The 17,266-nt window shown below is 37.9% G+C and overlaps 4 protein-coding genes across 4 annotated transcripts in view; 2 read left to right on the top strand and 2 right to left on the bottom strand.

Moving 5' to 3' along the window:
• The window catches only part of LOC134842785 (transmembrane 9 superfamily member 2-like), an 86,944-nt gene that overhangs the window by 41,963 nt on the left and 27,715 nt on the right, over positions 1 to 17,266 (bottom strand). The window contains exon 2 of the mRNA XM_063859275.1: positions 986 to 1,229. Coding sequence (XP_063715345.1) covers positions 986 to 1,219 — 234 coding nt within the window. The 5' untranslated portion in view covers positions 1,220 to 1,229. The remainder of the gene's footprint in view (positions 1 to 985; positions 1,230 to 17,266) is intronic.
• LOC134842786 (protein disulfide-isomerase A4-like) lies at positions 2,117 to 4,788 on the bottom strand. Its single transcript, XM_063859276.1, has one exon. It carries the CDS (start codon positions 4,750 to 4,752, stop codon positions 2,875 to 2,877), a length of 1,878 nt encoding a protein of 625 aa, XP_063715346.1. The 5' UTR covers positions 4,753 to 4,788; the 3' UTR covers positions 2,117 to 2,874.
• The window catches only part of LOC134842784 (disks large homolog 4-like), a 574,432-nt gene continuing 562,603 nt past the window's right edge, over positions 5,438 to 17,266 (top strand). The window contains exon 1 of the mRNA XM_063859273.1: positions 5,438 to 5,448. The gene's annotated coding sequence lies outside the window, so the exon portion shown is untranslated. The remainder of the gene's footprint in view (positions 5,449 to 17,266) is intronic.
• Positions 6,851 to 10,430, top strand: LOC134841828 (uncharacterized). Its single transcript, XM_063857867.1, has 3 exons — positions 6,851 to 7,717; positions 8,033 to 8,254; positions 10,344 to 10,430. Exons 1-3 carry the CDS (start codon positions 6,851 to 6,853, stop codon positions 10,428 to 10,430), a joined length of 1,176 nt encoding a protein of 391 aa, XP_063713937.1.

Raw genomic sequence — 17,266 nt, 5'->3', positions numbered from 1 at the left:
TTAACCATCGACAAACACTAATCACGAATAAAGCAGCTACATACGCTATTAAATTGCCAACTCAATTGAGCAAAAGTGGAACAAAACAAAAAGAGACTCAAGTAATAATTTGGAATATAGCAAACTGAAGGCATCCACGCTAACTTTGCATGTAAGAAATCTTAAACCATAAATCCACATTATGTATACATAATGGATTTCAAAAAATTGCAATATATCGAGTTTTTATTGTTGTTGTTTGAAACAAATAGCTTTTTGCGGTTCATTTAATGAATTGAAAATGCATCAATTGTGTTAACTTATTAGTATTCGAATGTCACAGGACATGCTATCAAAAGATGAACAGGTGCCCCAAAAATGGCACCAAAGTTTGCTACTTAGGTTACAAAAAAGAAGGTTCTTAATAACAGACAAAGCTGACGCTAGTTTAAATAGAACGGGCATTTGAAATGCGAATGGGCTTTAAATATTTCTGTTGGTTGATAAAAGTGCAGATTTGAAAAAAAAATTCAGTGATTTAAGTTGGACAAGTTGTTTAGAAGAAAAATTCTAGGTTCCGAATTCACAACGATTGCCAATCGCGATCACAAACATCGCATTCGTAATAGTTCTGCATATTAATGAACGGAGAGAAAGAACAAACATTTCTTTTTAAATTAATTATTTAAGATTTTTTTTAAATAATAAAAGTAAAATTACCATAAAAAGTTGTCGAACTCAATTACTTCTACCAATGGGGCTCTTAAAATGACATTCAAGAACTTCAGGAAAAGTCTTGAATCGAATCATTGATCGCACAAACAAAAAAAAACTTTTTCTTTTGCGAAAATTTGTTCTCGACACTCATACAAAAAACCCAAATTGATTGCGTGAGTGCTATTTACCTATCCACCTGCTTGCATTTGATTACGCCTTTTGTTTTTTTTGCCTTTTTTGCTTGAGGGAAGTGGGGGGTTGATCACAATTCATCCCCCACGTTACTTACTTTGGGAGCCTCGCAGAAGTCAAATTTGTGATAGTCGTACGGAATCACAGTTTCGAAAGAGTCCAATCTGTTCACTAGCACATCGATAGTGTTCTCGCATCCTTCGAAGGGCGCATCCTTCTTGCAGAAGCTTCTTGGCGCTATTCCGGGTAGGTAGAACTGACATGAAAGCCCGATGCTTATAAAAGCGACTACCAATTTCAAATTGGTTGCTCCAATCACCAATTTATTCATGGCTGAATCTGTAAAACTAATGAAAAAAAAGCGATATTATATGCGATTTAAGATGGTAAATATATCAAAAAAATATCTTAGAGACACTATCATTCCACTTTTATTTCAACAGTGGAATCCAAGTATGCTTTTCTAGTACTGACATGTTACATTGTTGCAGTTTTTAGTCGCGATGGAGAGATAGAAAAGATATTCAGCTGAGTTACAATTGCAACCAGTGCCAGTCTCATTGCTGAGAAACATGTCACACTGTTTTGATGTTATCACTTGAGAGCTCAATGAAAATAATGGAAGTCATGAATCTATCTGAACTTCAGGGTTGTTTTTTCAGTTTTTCTTTCAGGAAAAGAGTTTAAAACACGTTTGTTGCCGACTTATACTGTATAAAAAAGAAAAGTATAATTCGGAAGTAACCGTTTCTATGTTCAATCTTTAAAAAAAGTTTCCAACGACTAACAATATACTGATTGCTTCTCTGCTGAAACTACAGCTAAAGTCTAAGCATCAAAAGATGGCCAATAGGCGGGAAATTAGCTTGAGAGTTCAGCCCAAATCACATTCCAGAGTAAAAGTTCGGTGAAATCATGGTACAATTTTTTTTTTATTCTATGCAGTATTTTTGTTCCAATCACTAAAAGAGGGGGCTTTGTCTTTGAGAGCTGTAGTTTTTTACTGCTTTTTCATTCCAAGCAAACTCGGGCACCACAAACAATCATCAGAATGAGTTGAGTGATATATCATATTGAAGCCCTTTCAGTCGTGATTGAACGCTTCGAAAATTTTTGTTTCGAAAAAAAAACTGTTTGAAAACTTTACTTTTTATTCGCATTTCGAGCGAGTAACGAGAGCGATTAGATTTTATAATAGGAAAAAAGTTTTAAATTAACTTTGCTTAACTTTAAATTAATACTGTTTTGAATGTCTTAACAACCCTGCGCAATAAGTTCATTCATAGCTATTGAAATTTTAGTTAAGCTTCCGTGAGGTCGTGCAGAAATTACTTCCGTGCCATTATTTTAATCTACTTGATTACACACATACTCCTACTAAAAGACCAAAACAATTCATATACATTTTATTCTTGAGTTTTTACATATGAGTATAGACGACTATCATGACGTCCGTATGACTAAAGTAGATGAAAAAAATGATGAAAAAACTCTCATATAATAATAATTAAGATAGACTGATAAAGTTTTCGCTTCTCACGAAAATACCACGCCATGAAATTTCCTCACACATTATATACAAAAAATTAGTTGTATTGGATAGCAGTAGCACTCAAACAGTACAACATATTTCAACCATTTTATTCGTGTGGACTTGAGTATCAAGCCATTACAAAGTTTTTATTCCTCAGGAACTTGAGAATCTTTACGTAACTTGTAATTTAACACGGTATTGATAAAAAAGAATACCTCTAGATACAACAAAGCAGAACTTATCAAACAAAGAATTTTTCCAAACCTAATTAAGGCAGAAGATATCAAGCTAAGAAAATGTCGAACAGATTTAAAGGCATATTCAAGGCATTTATAGCAGAGCCATGTTATTTTTCGGTTGATTATTGTCAGCAAACATAGTTCAAGTTTTGACACACCTTAAGTAGACTCACAATTGCACAACATAGATACTATATACAGAATTACAAACATTTACAGCTCTGTCTTCACATCGCGCACGCTTTTCTTAAGTGCCTTGCCTCGTTTCTCTGCCGTAAACTCGTGTAGCCAATTCGGTAATGGTTCATAGTCAAAGGGAACTGGCTCCTTCCACAGACCACTTTTCCTAAAGTAAATATGGGGCAGGGATTGCTTTTTCACCTCGTACTGGTGCAGATGGTCATTTTTAGCCACATCAATTTTGGCGAACACAATATCCGGATCTTCTTTAATCCAATCTCCTGCAAATTGGGCGAAAATCTGCAGATACTTAATACACGCATCACACTTTTCGCTATTGTACAGAAACACCATGACATCTTTGGAGTTCTTTTCGACAAGACTTTCAAAAGTATCCCCAACGACGGTCATCACAGCTCCTGATTGTTTCTTGGGAGCCTTTTCAGACTTAATCACAGGTTTCAGAGATCCCTTCAGGTAATTTTTGACGAAGCTTTTCAAAAGTTCTTCACTGAAATCATCGTCATGTTCCAGGGGGTATTTTCTACCGAATTTATCCCAAATGACAGCATTGATACCATTCCCTGACTCAGATAGCCCAGAGTCGACTAAATCTTGAGCACATTTCTCTTCATTTCCAACAGCAAAGGTTATGGTATCTTTATATTCTGAGGCAACTGCGACTATCTTATTTCTCCAAAATTGAGTTTCTTCGTAAAACTCGGGGCCGAAGTTGACGTTATAGTAGACAACTAAAAGTGGTCTCTTCTTGTCATATTTCGAGTTTGGTACATATTCGCCAACAAGAGGAAACCTCTGGGCATCAATGAAATGCTTAAGAGCGTCGACACTTTGAGCATCAGTTAATTGTCTGCGTTTGGGCTCGAATTTGGACTCAAACTTTTTAGGAAAGATAACAGAGATAGAGGGAACCATTTTCACTCCCATAGCTTTTGCTACGGTGCCGTCAAAGCTATGGAAAAATTTAATTTCATCTCGAAAACTATATGTTGCATCCAAGAATAGCTTTACTAGTTCTGAGTCTTCGCCAGAGCCTCTAAACATGCCTAGAACAGTTACTTCAGCTGAATCAATGGCAAGCTTAAGATCCGCAATACTTGTAACTTCCACCGACGATGGCTTAGATTCCTTGATCATTGCTCTAATAATGGCAGCTGAGTCTCTGTTTCTTGGACTGAAATCGTATCTCTGACCATTTCTGAACACGTAGAGAGTTGGGTAACCTTGTATCTGGTACTCTGTTGCTAAGTCGGGCTCTTCGGTGGCATCAACTTTAGCTAGGTAAATCGACTTTTTCTTCAAAACGGTGGCAGCTTTATCAAACTCTGGCTCTAATGCTTTGCAGTGACCACACCAGGGAGCGTAAAATTCAACTAGTGACAGGTTGTGCTCATTCACGAAGTCATTGAAAGTCTCAGTCGTAAGAACTGTTACGTCAGAGGGTGGAGGTTTGTAGTTTGGATCGGTGAGCTTTTGAACTTCTGCTAAAATTCCGTCGGCGTTACGCTCTTTAGGCTCAAACTCTGTGTACTTCGCTCTCGAACCTTTACTGAATAGCTTCAATGTCGGAAACCCTTGGACACCGAATTCTGAAGCCAATGATTCCTCCACTGTTGCGTCAACTTTCGCAAAAACAACGGCTAGACCTTCATTTCTCACCTTTTCAGCCGCTTTTTCATACTCGGGCTCCAGTTGCTTACAATGTCCACACCATGGAGCGTAAAACTCAACCAAAACGTGTTCATGTTCAGAAATCACAGTGTCAAAACTTGAAGCTGTCAAAGAAATAACATTTGGGTCTGAACTTGGATCAGTGACACATTCAGACAGTGAAATTAGGAGTAAAGGGAAACAGGTGAGAAAACAGCTAAGGATGAACATGGAAGTCATGCTCCAGGTCTAAAAAAAGCAGGGTGAATAAATCAATCTGAAGAACTGAAAAAAAAAACAAATTGATGTAGTGAAATTCACAAAATCGGGGCTAGTAAATTTACCGCTGACATTAAAAAAAACAAAAAGAAAAAAGGAGAAAAATGTAAATTACGAACGTTTTCTGTTTGTTACAACTATTCAAAATGAGCAAAAACTCGTTTTCTGTTTGTTACGACCATTGAAAATGAGCAAAAACTATGTAATCGGGTGTTTTAGGTATTTTTAGATTTTAGCCTAGTTGTTGAGATAAACTTATTAATTCGAGAAGTGTGCCAGTCGGTCATATTTGAAAGTTTGGCCTTGATTTGGGAGTTTAAACTTGATTTTGGGAACAATATTTTCAAAAAATTCGAATCGACCATGTCATGCTCAAGTTTCTCGCGATAACTGAAAATCAGAAGTTAATTTGATCAGAAGAAAAATATCAGAAGAGCGAGAAAATCGATAAATATCAGTCAAGAGTTAAATTGCTGTTCGCAATTTTACTGCAATCAACAACTTGTGTAGAACTGTCATGTTCTTGATTGAGCGAAACTTGAAGTCTTAGGAGAGTATCGTCGTTGGGAGAGAGAAAACCTTGACTGGAAAGGTGGACAGCTGAAGCTGCCCAATGGTTCAGAAGATTAAACTTATTAATAACTGTAACTTATTAAAATTATTAAAATTATAGTACATGTTTAAACATGACTAAAAATTGCAATTTTTGAAAAAATAAACTGACATGTCAGTTTGGATAAAACATCAAATCGAAAAATTATGACTCAAGTAACAAAAAAGTATGGAAATTGTCATAATCGATGAAATAATGATTACGTAATAACAGATGTAAGAATGTGATTGGTGAAAAATTTCTAACATGTTCTTTTTGAATTTCATACATGATCTTTGATCATTTTATTGTAAATAAAAAATTTTATATCCTGACGATGCACAAAATGTGCGAAAACGTTTGAATTAACAATTTTAAACAATTCTTATTCTACTTTTTGTTAAATTTTGAAAAAAAAATAATAACCTCGGCGAAGAGTGAATGATAGATTAAAAAGTTTGTTGTAAAAATACAAACAAAAAATTTTTAGATCATTTTTATTTTTCTCAGAATAGTCTTAATTTTTATTTTTTCTTTTCTCATCTTAACAATGAGTTTTCTTACATTTGAGTTAAAATGGCATGGGTGGTAGCTGCAAGCTCTCTATTTCATAGCTTGAATACCTTACGACCAGCAGAGAAAGCGGAACTGGACGAACTGGTATACGCGGAATCGGGATTATCGCTGAATCCTCATACCGTGAGGAAGAGACAAAATTTACAGACTCTTCTGGAAGAGCATCCTCTGGTGGACAAGGAGATAATTCTTTGGCACGACGTATTGAATAACAGTTTGTCGAAACACCGAACCAATGCCAACACGCTTTATCCTCTGGACGATTTAATTTCAGAAACCATCACAAGGACGACGCAAGGCGAAGGCACGCAGAGAGGAAACAACGACTGACGTCTCTCTACCATCGGCTGAAAGGGCGCGGATTGGGTAAGTGCATCTACTGTGTGAATTATCCTGCTGAGAGCCGCATGAGTTTAAGTGCTCGTGGCCTGCAGGATAATGACCGCCGTAGTTTTGCCCCCACCGATGCTGAGATGGATACTCAGGAAAAAACAAACTTGGAAATTAGTTTTGAATTACCTGAAGTATTCAAATAAATTAAACAACAATTTCCATCGATTGAAGTTTTTACGGAAATGTCAAAGCAATGACATAATACCAGATTTTTTGAGATTTCGGGTGCCAGAAAATGGGTTTTTTTCGGACCAAGCGGTGCATAGCTTTCAATTAAAACTCCTACGAACAGAGATAAATCAGGCAAGGTCAGAAGAGAAGAAGATAGACGATGATATAGCTAAGGCAAGAGAGGTAGTGCGGAGAGGGATAGATGAACAATGGTGGCCCTCAATAGCATTTTATCTAAAGCTCCAGGCTAGAATTGCTATCCATGACATCAAGGATAGACATGAAAAGAAGTTAAAAAAGCTAGCAGAGCGGCAGGACAGACCGTTAATGAAAGTGAATGACAAATCGGTCAGAGCACTAGATGGCATTGAGCTACCCAAGTGGGTTCATGAAGTGTTAGGTTTTGGCCCAAAGCACCCGGTGAGGGATCGTTTCAATGAACTTCACTTTCTTGCGGACATTGATAATTTTTTATCTGAGCTTAAATCGCAAAAGGTACCAGGTGAAAAATTATGTGAAATTGAAGCTGCTGCGAAATCATACGCTAAACGTGTGCGGCAAACACCGTCGGATAGAGGGATTGAGAAAGCCAGGAAGTATTTGAAGGACAATGGTCTCTTGGCAGTCCCATTCGATAAAGGTGTTGGCTTCTGTGTAATGAAAAAAACGACATATGAGGCTAAACTAACTGAGCTGCTGCAATCGGAACAATTTAGCGAAAAACCAGGTTTAACTGATAGTGTTGTTATGAAAATTGAGAAAGACATCAACAAAGAACTGTTGGCCATGAAAAAGAAAGATGAGATCGATGAGGCACTGTATAGTAGGCTTAGGTCCACGGGAGGGCAGCCAGCTCGATTATATGGATTGGCTAAAGTACATAAGAAAGGAACCCCTCTCCGTCCCGTACTGTCACTGCCAGGGAGCTCATATGAACATCTAAATAAAACTTTGGCCAAATTTTTTGACAACATTGAGGGGGCAAACATTGAGACAAACACACAAATGGCTCGGGAGATCATAGAGAACATAGATCTAGACTATAATGAGAGTATTATCTCCCTGGATGTCAAAAGTTTGTACACTAATGTCCCACTAAAGGAGGCAATAGATATAGCACTGAGGAAACTGTACGAAAAAACTAGTCCTCCTAAACTGGCACGCGGAACTATGAAGAAATTGTTGAACATGGCTGTAAGTAAGGTGCACTTCAAATGCAATGGTTTATGGTACGTACAAAAGGATGGGTTGGCAATGGGTGCATCCCTTGCTGTCATTCTTGCCAATTTATGGCTAAAGGAGTACGAATATGCATTAATGAAGGAAGTACCTGCGTTGACACAGCTAAATGAAAACCGGAATGGCCTATGCCCTGATTGCGAGCGGAGGGTAACATACAGAAGTAAGGGGATCGAATGCGAAGCTTGTTTAAATTGGTACCATTTAAAGTGTAGTAATTTATCCGACAAAGAATATGAGCAAATCTCAGAAATGGTTTGGTATTGTAAGAGATGTAAAGAGCAGCGAGATCAAGAAAAACCAACAGAAAATGTCAAAGCGTTCCTAAGATATGTAGATGATATAGTGAGGACGGTAAAGGGGGATCCAGATATAGTGTTAAAAGCAGCTAATGAGCTCCACCCCAACTTAAAATTCACTATCGAAAATCCGGATTCGAACGGAGACTTAGCCTTTCTAGATTTGAACATTAATGTGGACTCACGAAAAAAGGTAACATGTGGATGGTATCAAAAACCAACGGATACTGGGACTATCCTTAACTTCAGAAGCTGCGCTCCATTGCAATATAAACGCAATGTAGTTGAGGGTACTGTTCATCGGATTTTTAGAAGCACATCAACATGGGAAAACTTTGACAAGGCAATGAAGATTAATAAAGAACAATGGGTGGATAATCAATACCCTGAAAAATGGTCAGATGGTGTCGTATTAAGAACGTTGAATAAGATCATCGACCGAAAAACTGACACACGAACAACTGTAACATCAGTCAAGGAAGATCCTTTAAAGGTCAGTGCACCCATTATAACATTACAATACCGGGGTAATGCATCGGAGTGGTTTGCTGCCAAACTGCGTCAAAACGCCGGAGCCCAAGTGATATTTACTACGAGAAAGCTCAAGACTTGCCTACCGTCCCTTAAATCTCCCTTTGCGAAAGATTTGAAATCCAGAGTGGTCTACAAGCTCACATGTAGTGGATGTAATTCCACCTATGTTGGACAAACGGTCCGGCATTTGACCACGCGGATTGATGAGCATCACAAGGAAGATTCGCCAGTAGGGCAACATTTGAGAGAATGTGACAGGGATGGTAAGAGCGCTGAGCTTAAGTCTGAGATTATAGATCAATCAAGTAACATACAGAAACTCCTCACTCTGGAGGCCTTACATATTTGGAAAGAACGCCCCAGAATTAACACGCGCGAGGAGTTCAGGAGCAGGGAGCTGACATTAAAATTATAGTACATGTTTAAACATGACTAAAAATTGCAATTTTTGAAAAAATAAACTGACATGTCAGTTTGGATAAAACATCAAATCGAAAAATTATGACTCAAGTAACAAAAAAGTATGGAAATTGTCATAATCGATGAAATAATGATTACGTAATAACAGATGTAAGAATGTGATTGGTGAAAAATTTCTAACATGTTCTTTTTGAATTTCATACATGATCTTTGATCATTTTATTGTAAATAAAAAATGTTATATCCTGACAATGCACAAAATGTGCGAAAACGTTTGAATTAACAATTTTAAACAATTCTTAATAACTGTACCATTCGCCCAAATACTACAGTGACGGAGTGTAGAAAAAGTACCTATTAACGACTGGCCGGCGTCAGTTACCTAAATTCTACTCGTTTTTCACCGTCTCGACCTAGCCAGTTGATTTTCTGGTCTGTTTCGGGCTAAGCAAAAAGTTACTATGTTCAAGCCATCAGTCAAACGACTTTTAATCAGCTTCAGTTATCAAGCGAATACAACCACATAGCTGGGTCTCGGACTCCCAGACTACATGATTGCTACTCATATCCTAAAATAACAAAAAATACCGGTGTTTATTGAAATGTTCAGGACATCAGAGTAGCTAAAAAGTCAGTTTATTACAGTCCTCCACCATATGATGTCTCTGGGGGGCCGAGCCTCCGCTTCCGTGTTTTCCCTGTAATAACGTCGTTATTACTCCCAATTCGTGGCACGGGAGGGTACTGCTCTTTTCTTCTTCCCCCACTGAAGCCTCCTTTCCACCTAACGTCTCCAATTAGCTGTCTTATCGTGCGTGATCGTCACGATAAGAGGCTTTGTTTTTTCTATCGTTCCCGTACGACTGTTTTTCACTATTTCAGCTGTTGTTCTGTTTTTCGTCAATTTTTGGCTCAAAATGGCCGTTTTTTACGTTTCTGAGAAATGTGACGTCACAAATCGAATTTTTGAAAATCAAAATTCCAGAATATTCTGACCCTCCTTCGCAAAAGTTTTTTTTATCGCTAATGCCTCTTTTTCTATTCTCGTGTCGTGCCGGAAGGTTACGCGGTGCCAATCTGGCAGAATGGCACAAACAGACTACTTATTGCAGAAACGTTCTAGTATTGCTTTACTTTAATCATTCACTTAATTCGCGTCACTATGTTAGTACCTAATTTTAATTTCTTGAGTGCATTTTGTGATTATGTTGAGATAAGGCGAGTTTCAGGTTGATCCATTTGAAATGGATCAACGGTTCACTGTCTAATAAAACTAGTGATATACCAAAGCTTCAGACCCTGTTTTTAATGGCGTTCACGTGTTTCAGGTATTTAGAGACCTATCCATGGTAGAGGGCTTTAAGCGGTTTGCAGTCTCATGTTTTACGCGAACCGAACTGGCTCCTACCGAATGAGGTGACAAAGTACAAGAGCTAGTGTTCCTGACCCTTGAGCCAATTTTTAACCTTCAAATGTGACATCAGTAGGTGACTGTTACTAAGTGGCCATGACTACTCAAAATGATAACACAAAAGTGATGATTCCATCACTGAAGTATCACGGAGAAACACCCATTGCAAAACAGGATCTCAAACGGAAATGCTTAGAGTTGAGTCCATTTGAAGAGAATCAGGAAGAGCAGCACATAATGACCAAAATTGAATCAACGATCAAGGAGAGCGTAGATTCAGCTTTTCAAAATGCCATGCCGAAAACTAACAGCAGTTTAGATACAGTGATGCAAGAAACAATCCGAGCTATTGTTGAAGAAATCGCCACTAAATCGAAGAACGAAATTCTCACACAAACTAAAGACGACCTTGGAAAAGTAGAGCCGAAATATACTAAAATTATATTTGGAATTAGAACTCTTGGAAAACAACAATCGCCGAGACAACATTCGTATCGTAGGTTTGCCGGAACAAATTGTGACATACAATACTGGGAAACGTGTATATGAAAATTATGACACAACGATTAAATAGTTTCATATAACGTAATGCCTGAGACGAGGAATAGATTGGCATCCAAACAGAGTGATTGCTGTACTGTTTGTACCAAACCAAATGGAGAAAACTGGATTCTGTGTGAGAGCTGCCAAAGATGGACTCACGGTGGGTGTGCTGGATACTCGAACGACGAGTACAAATTCTTGGCGAGGGCCAAAAATGTGATGTTTTTCTGTGACACATGCCTTCCATCAGCACAATGCAACTTACTGAAAAACAACATCTCCGCAGAGGTCACCAAGGAAATTGCAGACTTGAAGGCCACAGTGGAGAGTGTTAAGTCTGCTGTGACGGCACTGACACCAACTGCCATAGAACCCGAAGCTAAGTATTCTTCAATTGTGAAAAATAATGCTGAATATTCACTAGAGTTAAGGTTCAGCGGTTTGCCTGAAATAAGCGATGCCCCTAAAAAACCAAACCGAAAAGATGTTTTTGAACACGATGAAAAACAGTTATTTGATGTTGTACATTATCTGGGTGTGGGAAAAGAAGATATATCCGGTTTCCGTAGGCTTGGCAAATACAATTCACAAAACCCTCGAGCAAGGCAAATTCTTGTTAAGTTCTCAAATACTTATACGATTGATAAAATATTAGCACGTGCACCAATGCTTAGAGTTTTCGAACCAACATACAACGATGAGGCCTATCGAGTTTTTGTTTCAAAATCTTTAAACAAAGAAGAGCAAATGGAAGAGCGAACACTTCTGAAAAAAAAGAAGAGAGTTATTAGATACAAACCAACATGATCCAAAGAACATTCATATCAAAAATGGAATTTTGTATTTAAATAACCAAGCAGTAGTAATTGATGAGTGACTAGAAAATTCAACTGGTGAACTAAGCATGTTGTGTTATAACATTAGAAGTTTATATAAATCGGATCGAAGAAGAATTTTTTCGCATTTTCTGCTAGTAAATGCTGTTGATATTGTATGTATATCAGAAACATGGCTCACAGACGATATTGCAGAAGGCGAACTTTTTATACCTCAATATCAATGTTTTTTATCGAATAGAAAAGCAAAATCCGGAACAACAGCACACGGTGGGACTATGATTTGCGTGAAAAATGAAATCAACTCTGAGCAAGTTAAATTGAATCTTGAAGATAATGGTTCAGTAACTGCATGCCTGATTTGTTTATGTAAAAAGAAAATACTTATTGTTTGCTGTTATTTACCACCCTCAAACAGTACTTACGCTTACACGAACGCTGATATTGAAAACTTGTTTCTATGTTTGCAAAAATCAAAAATAATTTTGATGAAGTAATAATATACGGGGATTTCAATTTCCCAACAATAAACTGGACGAGTCTTTCATCTGCTGTTGAGCAAGAAAATATTTTTCTTGATATAATTGATCGATATTGTTGGCAACAAAAAATCTCGTTCCAAACTGCTGCAACTGGTATTCTAGATTTGATTTTAGTGGGAAAAAACATACAGATAGTGAATATTGAAGACATTCAAATGGATAACTATTTTAGCAAACTCTCGAATCATTTCCCGATCAAAGTTAAGTTTAACGTTGAAATATCGTCCTTGTTGCAGCGAAATTGCTGCAAAGATTTGATTTATAGCTACTGTAAAGGCAATTTTGGAAAACTACGAGAAACGTTGAATCAAACGAAATTCGAACCTTTCTGTTGGTCGAATCCTAATAAATTTCTGGAATTATGGTATAGCTGGCTCAATACCGCAATATCTCAGAATGTACCAAGGAGAACAGCGCACAGAATGTTGCTACCACCGTGAATTACGCAAAAAACATCGCATTACATAAAGTGCTTTAAAACTGCGCGGAAGAATTTTCCAGAATTTCATGACAAGGTCATAGCATTAGCTGATTTAGTCGATACCAGTGCAGAAACTGACAAAGTTGAATACGAACAAGAGCTGGCTGCAGAGCGAGCATCGTCAAAATTGTTCAAGTATTTCAAAGCATTTAGGAAGTCAAATCTCCCGCGGAAAATGTTTTGCGAGTCTGTCTCGGAGGAGACGGACAAGGGTAAATCAGAACTATTTTCTATCTTCTTCTCTTCCGTGTATACAAAATCGACAAAATTTTTTGAAGGGTGTAATGGAAAAGAAGGCGTAAAATTGATTACCACTGTAAATTTTTTCGAAAAGGAAGTAATTGAAAATTGCATGAACTTGGACATAAACAAGAGTAAAGGACCCGATGAAATTCCACCAATATTGTATAAAAAATTGTGCATTACTCTTTCTAATTCTCTTTCACAGTTATTCAGAAAACTTTTCCAAACAGCCATTTTTCCAAACGACTGGAAACAAGCAACTATAAGTCCATTATTTAAAAAAGGCGATAAATGCCATGTTACAAATTACAGACCGGTATCTCTGTTATCAATAGCTTCGAAAATTCTAGAAAGGATTATTTTTAGACGACTATACGATCATTACCATTCTTTTTTTCACGCAGCTCAGTTCGGCTTCAGGAAAAGACGATCAACGATTCTCCAATTGATAATCTTTTTGCAAAAAGTGTACCAGGGCATTGAAAGTCAACATGATGTTGATATAATCTTTACTGACTACAGTAAAGCTTTTGACAGAGTGGATCATGGTATGCTTTTGAAAAAACTTTTTGAAACGGGCATCAGAAACAGGCTACTGAAACTAATCGAATCATACTTGACAAATCGAGTACAAGTCGTGCGTATAAATGGAGTAAACTCGTCACCAATACAAGTTAATAGCGGTGTCCCGCAAGGGAGTATTTTGGGCCCCATACTTTTTCTGGTTTTTGTTAACGACCTCCCGAAAATGTGCGATCAATTGTTTCCCCTACTTTTTGCCGATGACGCCAAATTTCTCAGCGTGGGTTTAAGCACAATAGATATTCAAAGTGATTTAAATGCGTTGTATGACTGGACCGTTAGAAACAACATGCCCTTCAATATGGATAAATGCTGCCTAATTAAAATGTCCAAAAACGAAAAACGATTGCTTTTTGGAAACGAATCGATTAAAACAGAGGAAACTCAATCTGATTTGGGGCTCATGCTTTCCTGTGACTTAAAATGGAATTTGCATATAAATAAAGTTTGCTGCAAAGCAATTCGTGTTTTTCACATGATAAAAAGAAGCGTATCGAATCTTGGACGAAAAGCTTAACTGGATTTGTATAAATCTATGATCGTACCAATACTCGCGTACGCAAGTCCATGTTATGGGTTGAGTAAATACATTATTACGGAGCTTGAAAATGTGCAATGGCGTATAGTTAAATGGATAATTCCGCATATGGATTCGTACAAAGATCGGTTAATCGAAATTTCACTATTGCCACTGCCAATGTATATACAGATCAACAACCTTCTGTTGCTGTCAAAAATTTTATCGAAAAATTACGATGTTGACATGTTGAATGTTCCATCGTATTCCTGTTCCTCGCGCGGTTGTATGTTTCAGCTCGAGAGGCCGAAAAAGAAATTTTTGGAGGACGAATTATTTTACCAAACATGTCGGCTAGCGAATGTGATCAAAATTGACGTGAGAGAAACAAGCAGACTGAAGAAGCGAATATTGTGGTTATTTTGGAGAAAATTTGAGAAGGACTACGAACAAATGAACAAGTGCACAATTGCGGACGGAGAATTGCTTGCGATTGCACAATGAATGACTGTAGAAGTAAAACTTCACTAAAGAACGAAAAATTGACAGGGGGAAACCCCTTGTGCTACGAGCACAAAAGCCCTACTACTACTACTACTAAAAAGCGACCGGTTTATTTAAGAATATAGGCGCCAACCTGAACAACTCCGGCCGGCAATCCAAAATCAAATCCGCCCCCCTTATTGTAAGGCTTACAAGAAGAGTGAATAAAATCGAAACTCTCGAGAGAAAGAAACAGCTGCGCACTGATGAGAGAGATCCAGTACAGTTCAAATTTTTGAAGATATAATCATTGCCCGGTTACACTTCATTCGAATGATGAAGCAAGATCAACGTATCTAAGAGGCGTCGACAAGAAAGGGAACTACTTTTTATCAGTGGAAAGAAGATGGTTCTGTTTACAAAATTACTGGTCTCTTCGACGAAGGAGTTGCGCTAAACTATTCAATGGATGATGTGAAATGCTGCTTTAGTGTCAGGCACGGTGCTTTTGAAAAAACAGTGGTGCCTCAAGGGACCTAAAATTAACGAAGCGCCTATAAAATAGAGTGAAATTGATAATGCCGGTTTTTTTGATGTACTTTAGTGTAATGTTCGATCACATAAAATATTTTATGATGAACTAGAAGCACTGGTTAATTGCGTTGAGCCTCCTAACGTGTCATATTGATGATGAAAACCTGTTCACGGTAAAAACTATGTCTCTTATGTAAACAACAGGATCGGAAGAGGTGGCGGTAGCATGATTCAACTTCACCCCTAAGGTATCGTTTGCTAAGGAGTTGATTACTAAACATTTAAAAGCATGATTTAAGCGTTTTTGAAAATCATTTGTTTTCTGATCATGTAACATTCGCCCGGAAGATACATATCGACGGATAACAAAACTAAGTCTTAAGACGACTGGCTAGCGTCTAAACAGAGCTTTGCATGCTTTTCACCGTCTCTACCAAGCCAGTACTTTTCGGTGGTCTTTCTAACATCGGGTCGACAAAAACGTTACTGTTCTCCGGCTTCGACCAGAACGCTCAAATTAACTAGATTACATGCAGAAATAGTGAGCTCATGGCTGGGTCTCAGTATCCCCAGACCACGAGGTCACTCCTAAAAGCAGGGCTACTACTTATTATATTACTATTGTTTTTGTTCAGTAGATAAAAATCATCATCTCCATCGAAGATGGATCAACCCTTTCCCCCAACTCCTAGCTTCTCATCCTTATCAAAATGAATCCAGTTGTTAATTAAATTCAATTCAGGACATGACAAGAAGCTAAAAGTTTATATAAAAGGCTAAAAGTTCCAGTCCCGAAACCCTTCCGGATTCTTGAATCCAGTGAATCAAGCTCCTTAAGTTCAATTTCACGCCAATCCGAATGTCACATACTCCCCGGACAGTCCGGTCAATGTCCTCATTGAATCGCACCATGTTCGTAAAATGGTTACAGTGTCATCGAACAGAATTTACAAAATGCACGAAATTACCTTTATCTACGTCACATCGACTCACTGCAGAATATAAATGGCATCATACTACATCACTATAGCCTTCAAATTCTCTCATTAATCTGCACTCTGAGGATATGACTTAAGATAAAACATATTTTCTGACTTCCAGTGTCAATGTCCCGATTAAAGCTTTTTCTCCTAGATTTAAAAGGTGTTGGCTTGCAGGACAGTCCTGCCAACCAACAAGCTAAAATTATCCTACTATGCTCCTTCCCTTCGGAAATCTTGCTTGTTTATTGTCCTGAATATTAAAACCAAGAAACCTTGTGGTTAGAAAGAACAATGCAACAACCTCCCTCCTCAAGAAGTTACTCAAGTTTTTCATGTCACCACAAAGTGATCAGTCTTCCTAAGTGATTAAAAACAATCATGCAGGCTGGAATATTTAAATATACTCTTCCCTCAAGCCTTTCTAAATAAATAATAAGTGAGTGTCTCTAAAGCCACTTCAACTAAAACCAAAATGCAAATTTATAAATGCAACAATTTCAAAACTCAACAAAATGTTTCAGTTTTCAATTACAACTTGGTTGCTTGATTTCTCACTTGAGTTTTTCACACACATAAAACAATTCTGAGTTTTGACTTTTCTTCATCATTCCTTTGTTCTCTTCTTTTTTCGTCGTTTAGAAGTTCTAAAACTTCTAAATTCTTCTAATTTTCTTTCTTGCTGCCTCTTGTTTTCTCGACCATTCGTCAATGCTCCATTTCCTCCTCCTGTGACACTGACTCCGCACTCTCGGTTTCCGTGTCTTGTAGCACGTCATTGACTATCCTGACGCTGTTGGAAGCCGTCCTCCAACACTTCTGCTTTTCCACCCTCTGCTTACAGCAAGGTAGGGGATCCACGTTTGATTCTCTGTTTCTACAGAAGCTGTTGTGGAGACACAACGTCACGTTTCTTTCCAAATCTTCTTTCAGCATCTCTGCCTTCTCATTTCCACTACGCTCGCTTGTCCTGGAAATTCTTTTCACAGCGGTGGTCACTGCATTCCGATGGGTCACGAAAGCTCGCTTGAAAGCTCCTGCCCCAATGTCGAGCTGATATTCACTGTACACTCTGCCATGTTTCGACATATGCTTTTTC

Source organism: Symsagittifera roscoffensis, chromosome 3 (assembly GCF_963678635.1).
Source record: "Symsagittifera roscoffensis chromosome 3, txSymRosc1.1, whole genome shotgun sequence".
NCBI lineage: Eukaryota > Metazoa > Xenacoelomorpha > Acoela > Convolutidae > Symsagittifera > Symsagittifera roscoffensis.
Note: the sequence above shows the minus strand (reverse complement) of the source record. Positions and strands in the feature narration are given on the sequence as shown.

Bases quoted from the DNA above. Each gene is read 5' to 3' on its own strand.
- LOC134841828 (XM_063857867.1), top strand. From the start codon at position 6,851: ATGAAAGTGAATGACAAATCGGTCAGAGCACTAGATGGCATTGAGCTA. The intron at 7,718-8,032 runs GTAAGTAAGGTG...TGGTATTGTAAG, and splicing joins AGAAATTGTTGAACATGGCT to AGATGTAAAGAGCAGCGAGA. The intron at 8,255-10,343 runs GTAACATGTGGA...CACGTGTTTCAG, and splicing joins ATGTGGACTCACGAAAAAAG to GTATTTAGAGACCTATCCAT.
- LOC134842786 (XM_063859276.1), bottom strand. From the start codon at position 4,752: ATGACTTCCATGTTCATCCTTAGCTGTTTTCTCACCTGTTTCCCTTTA.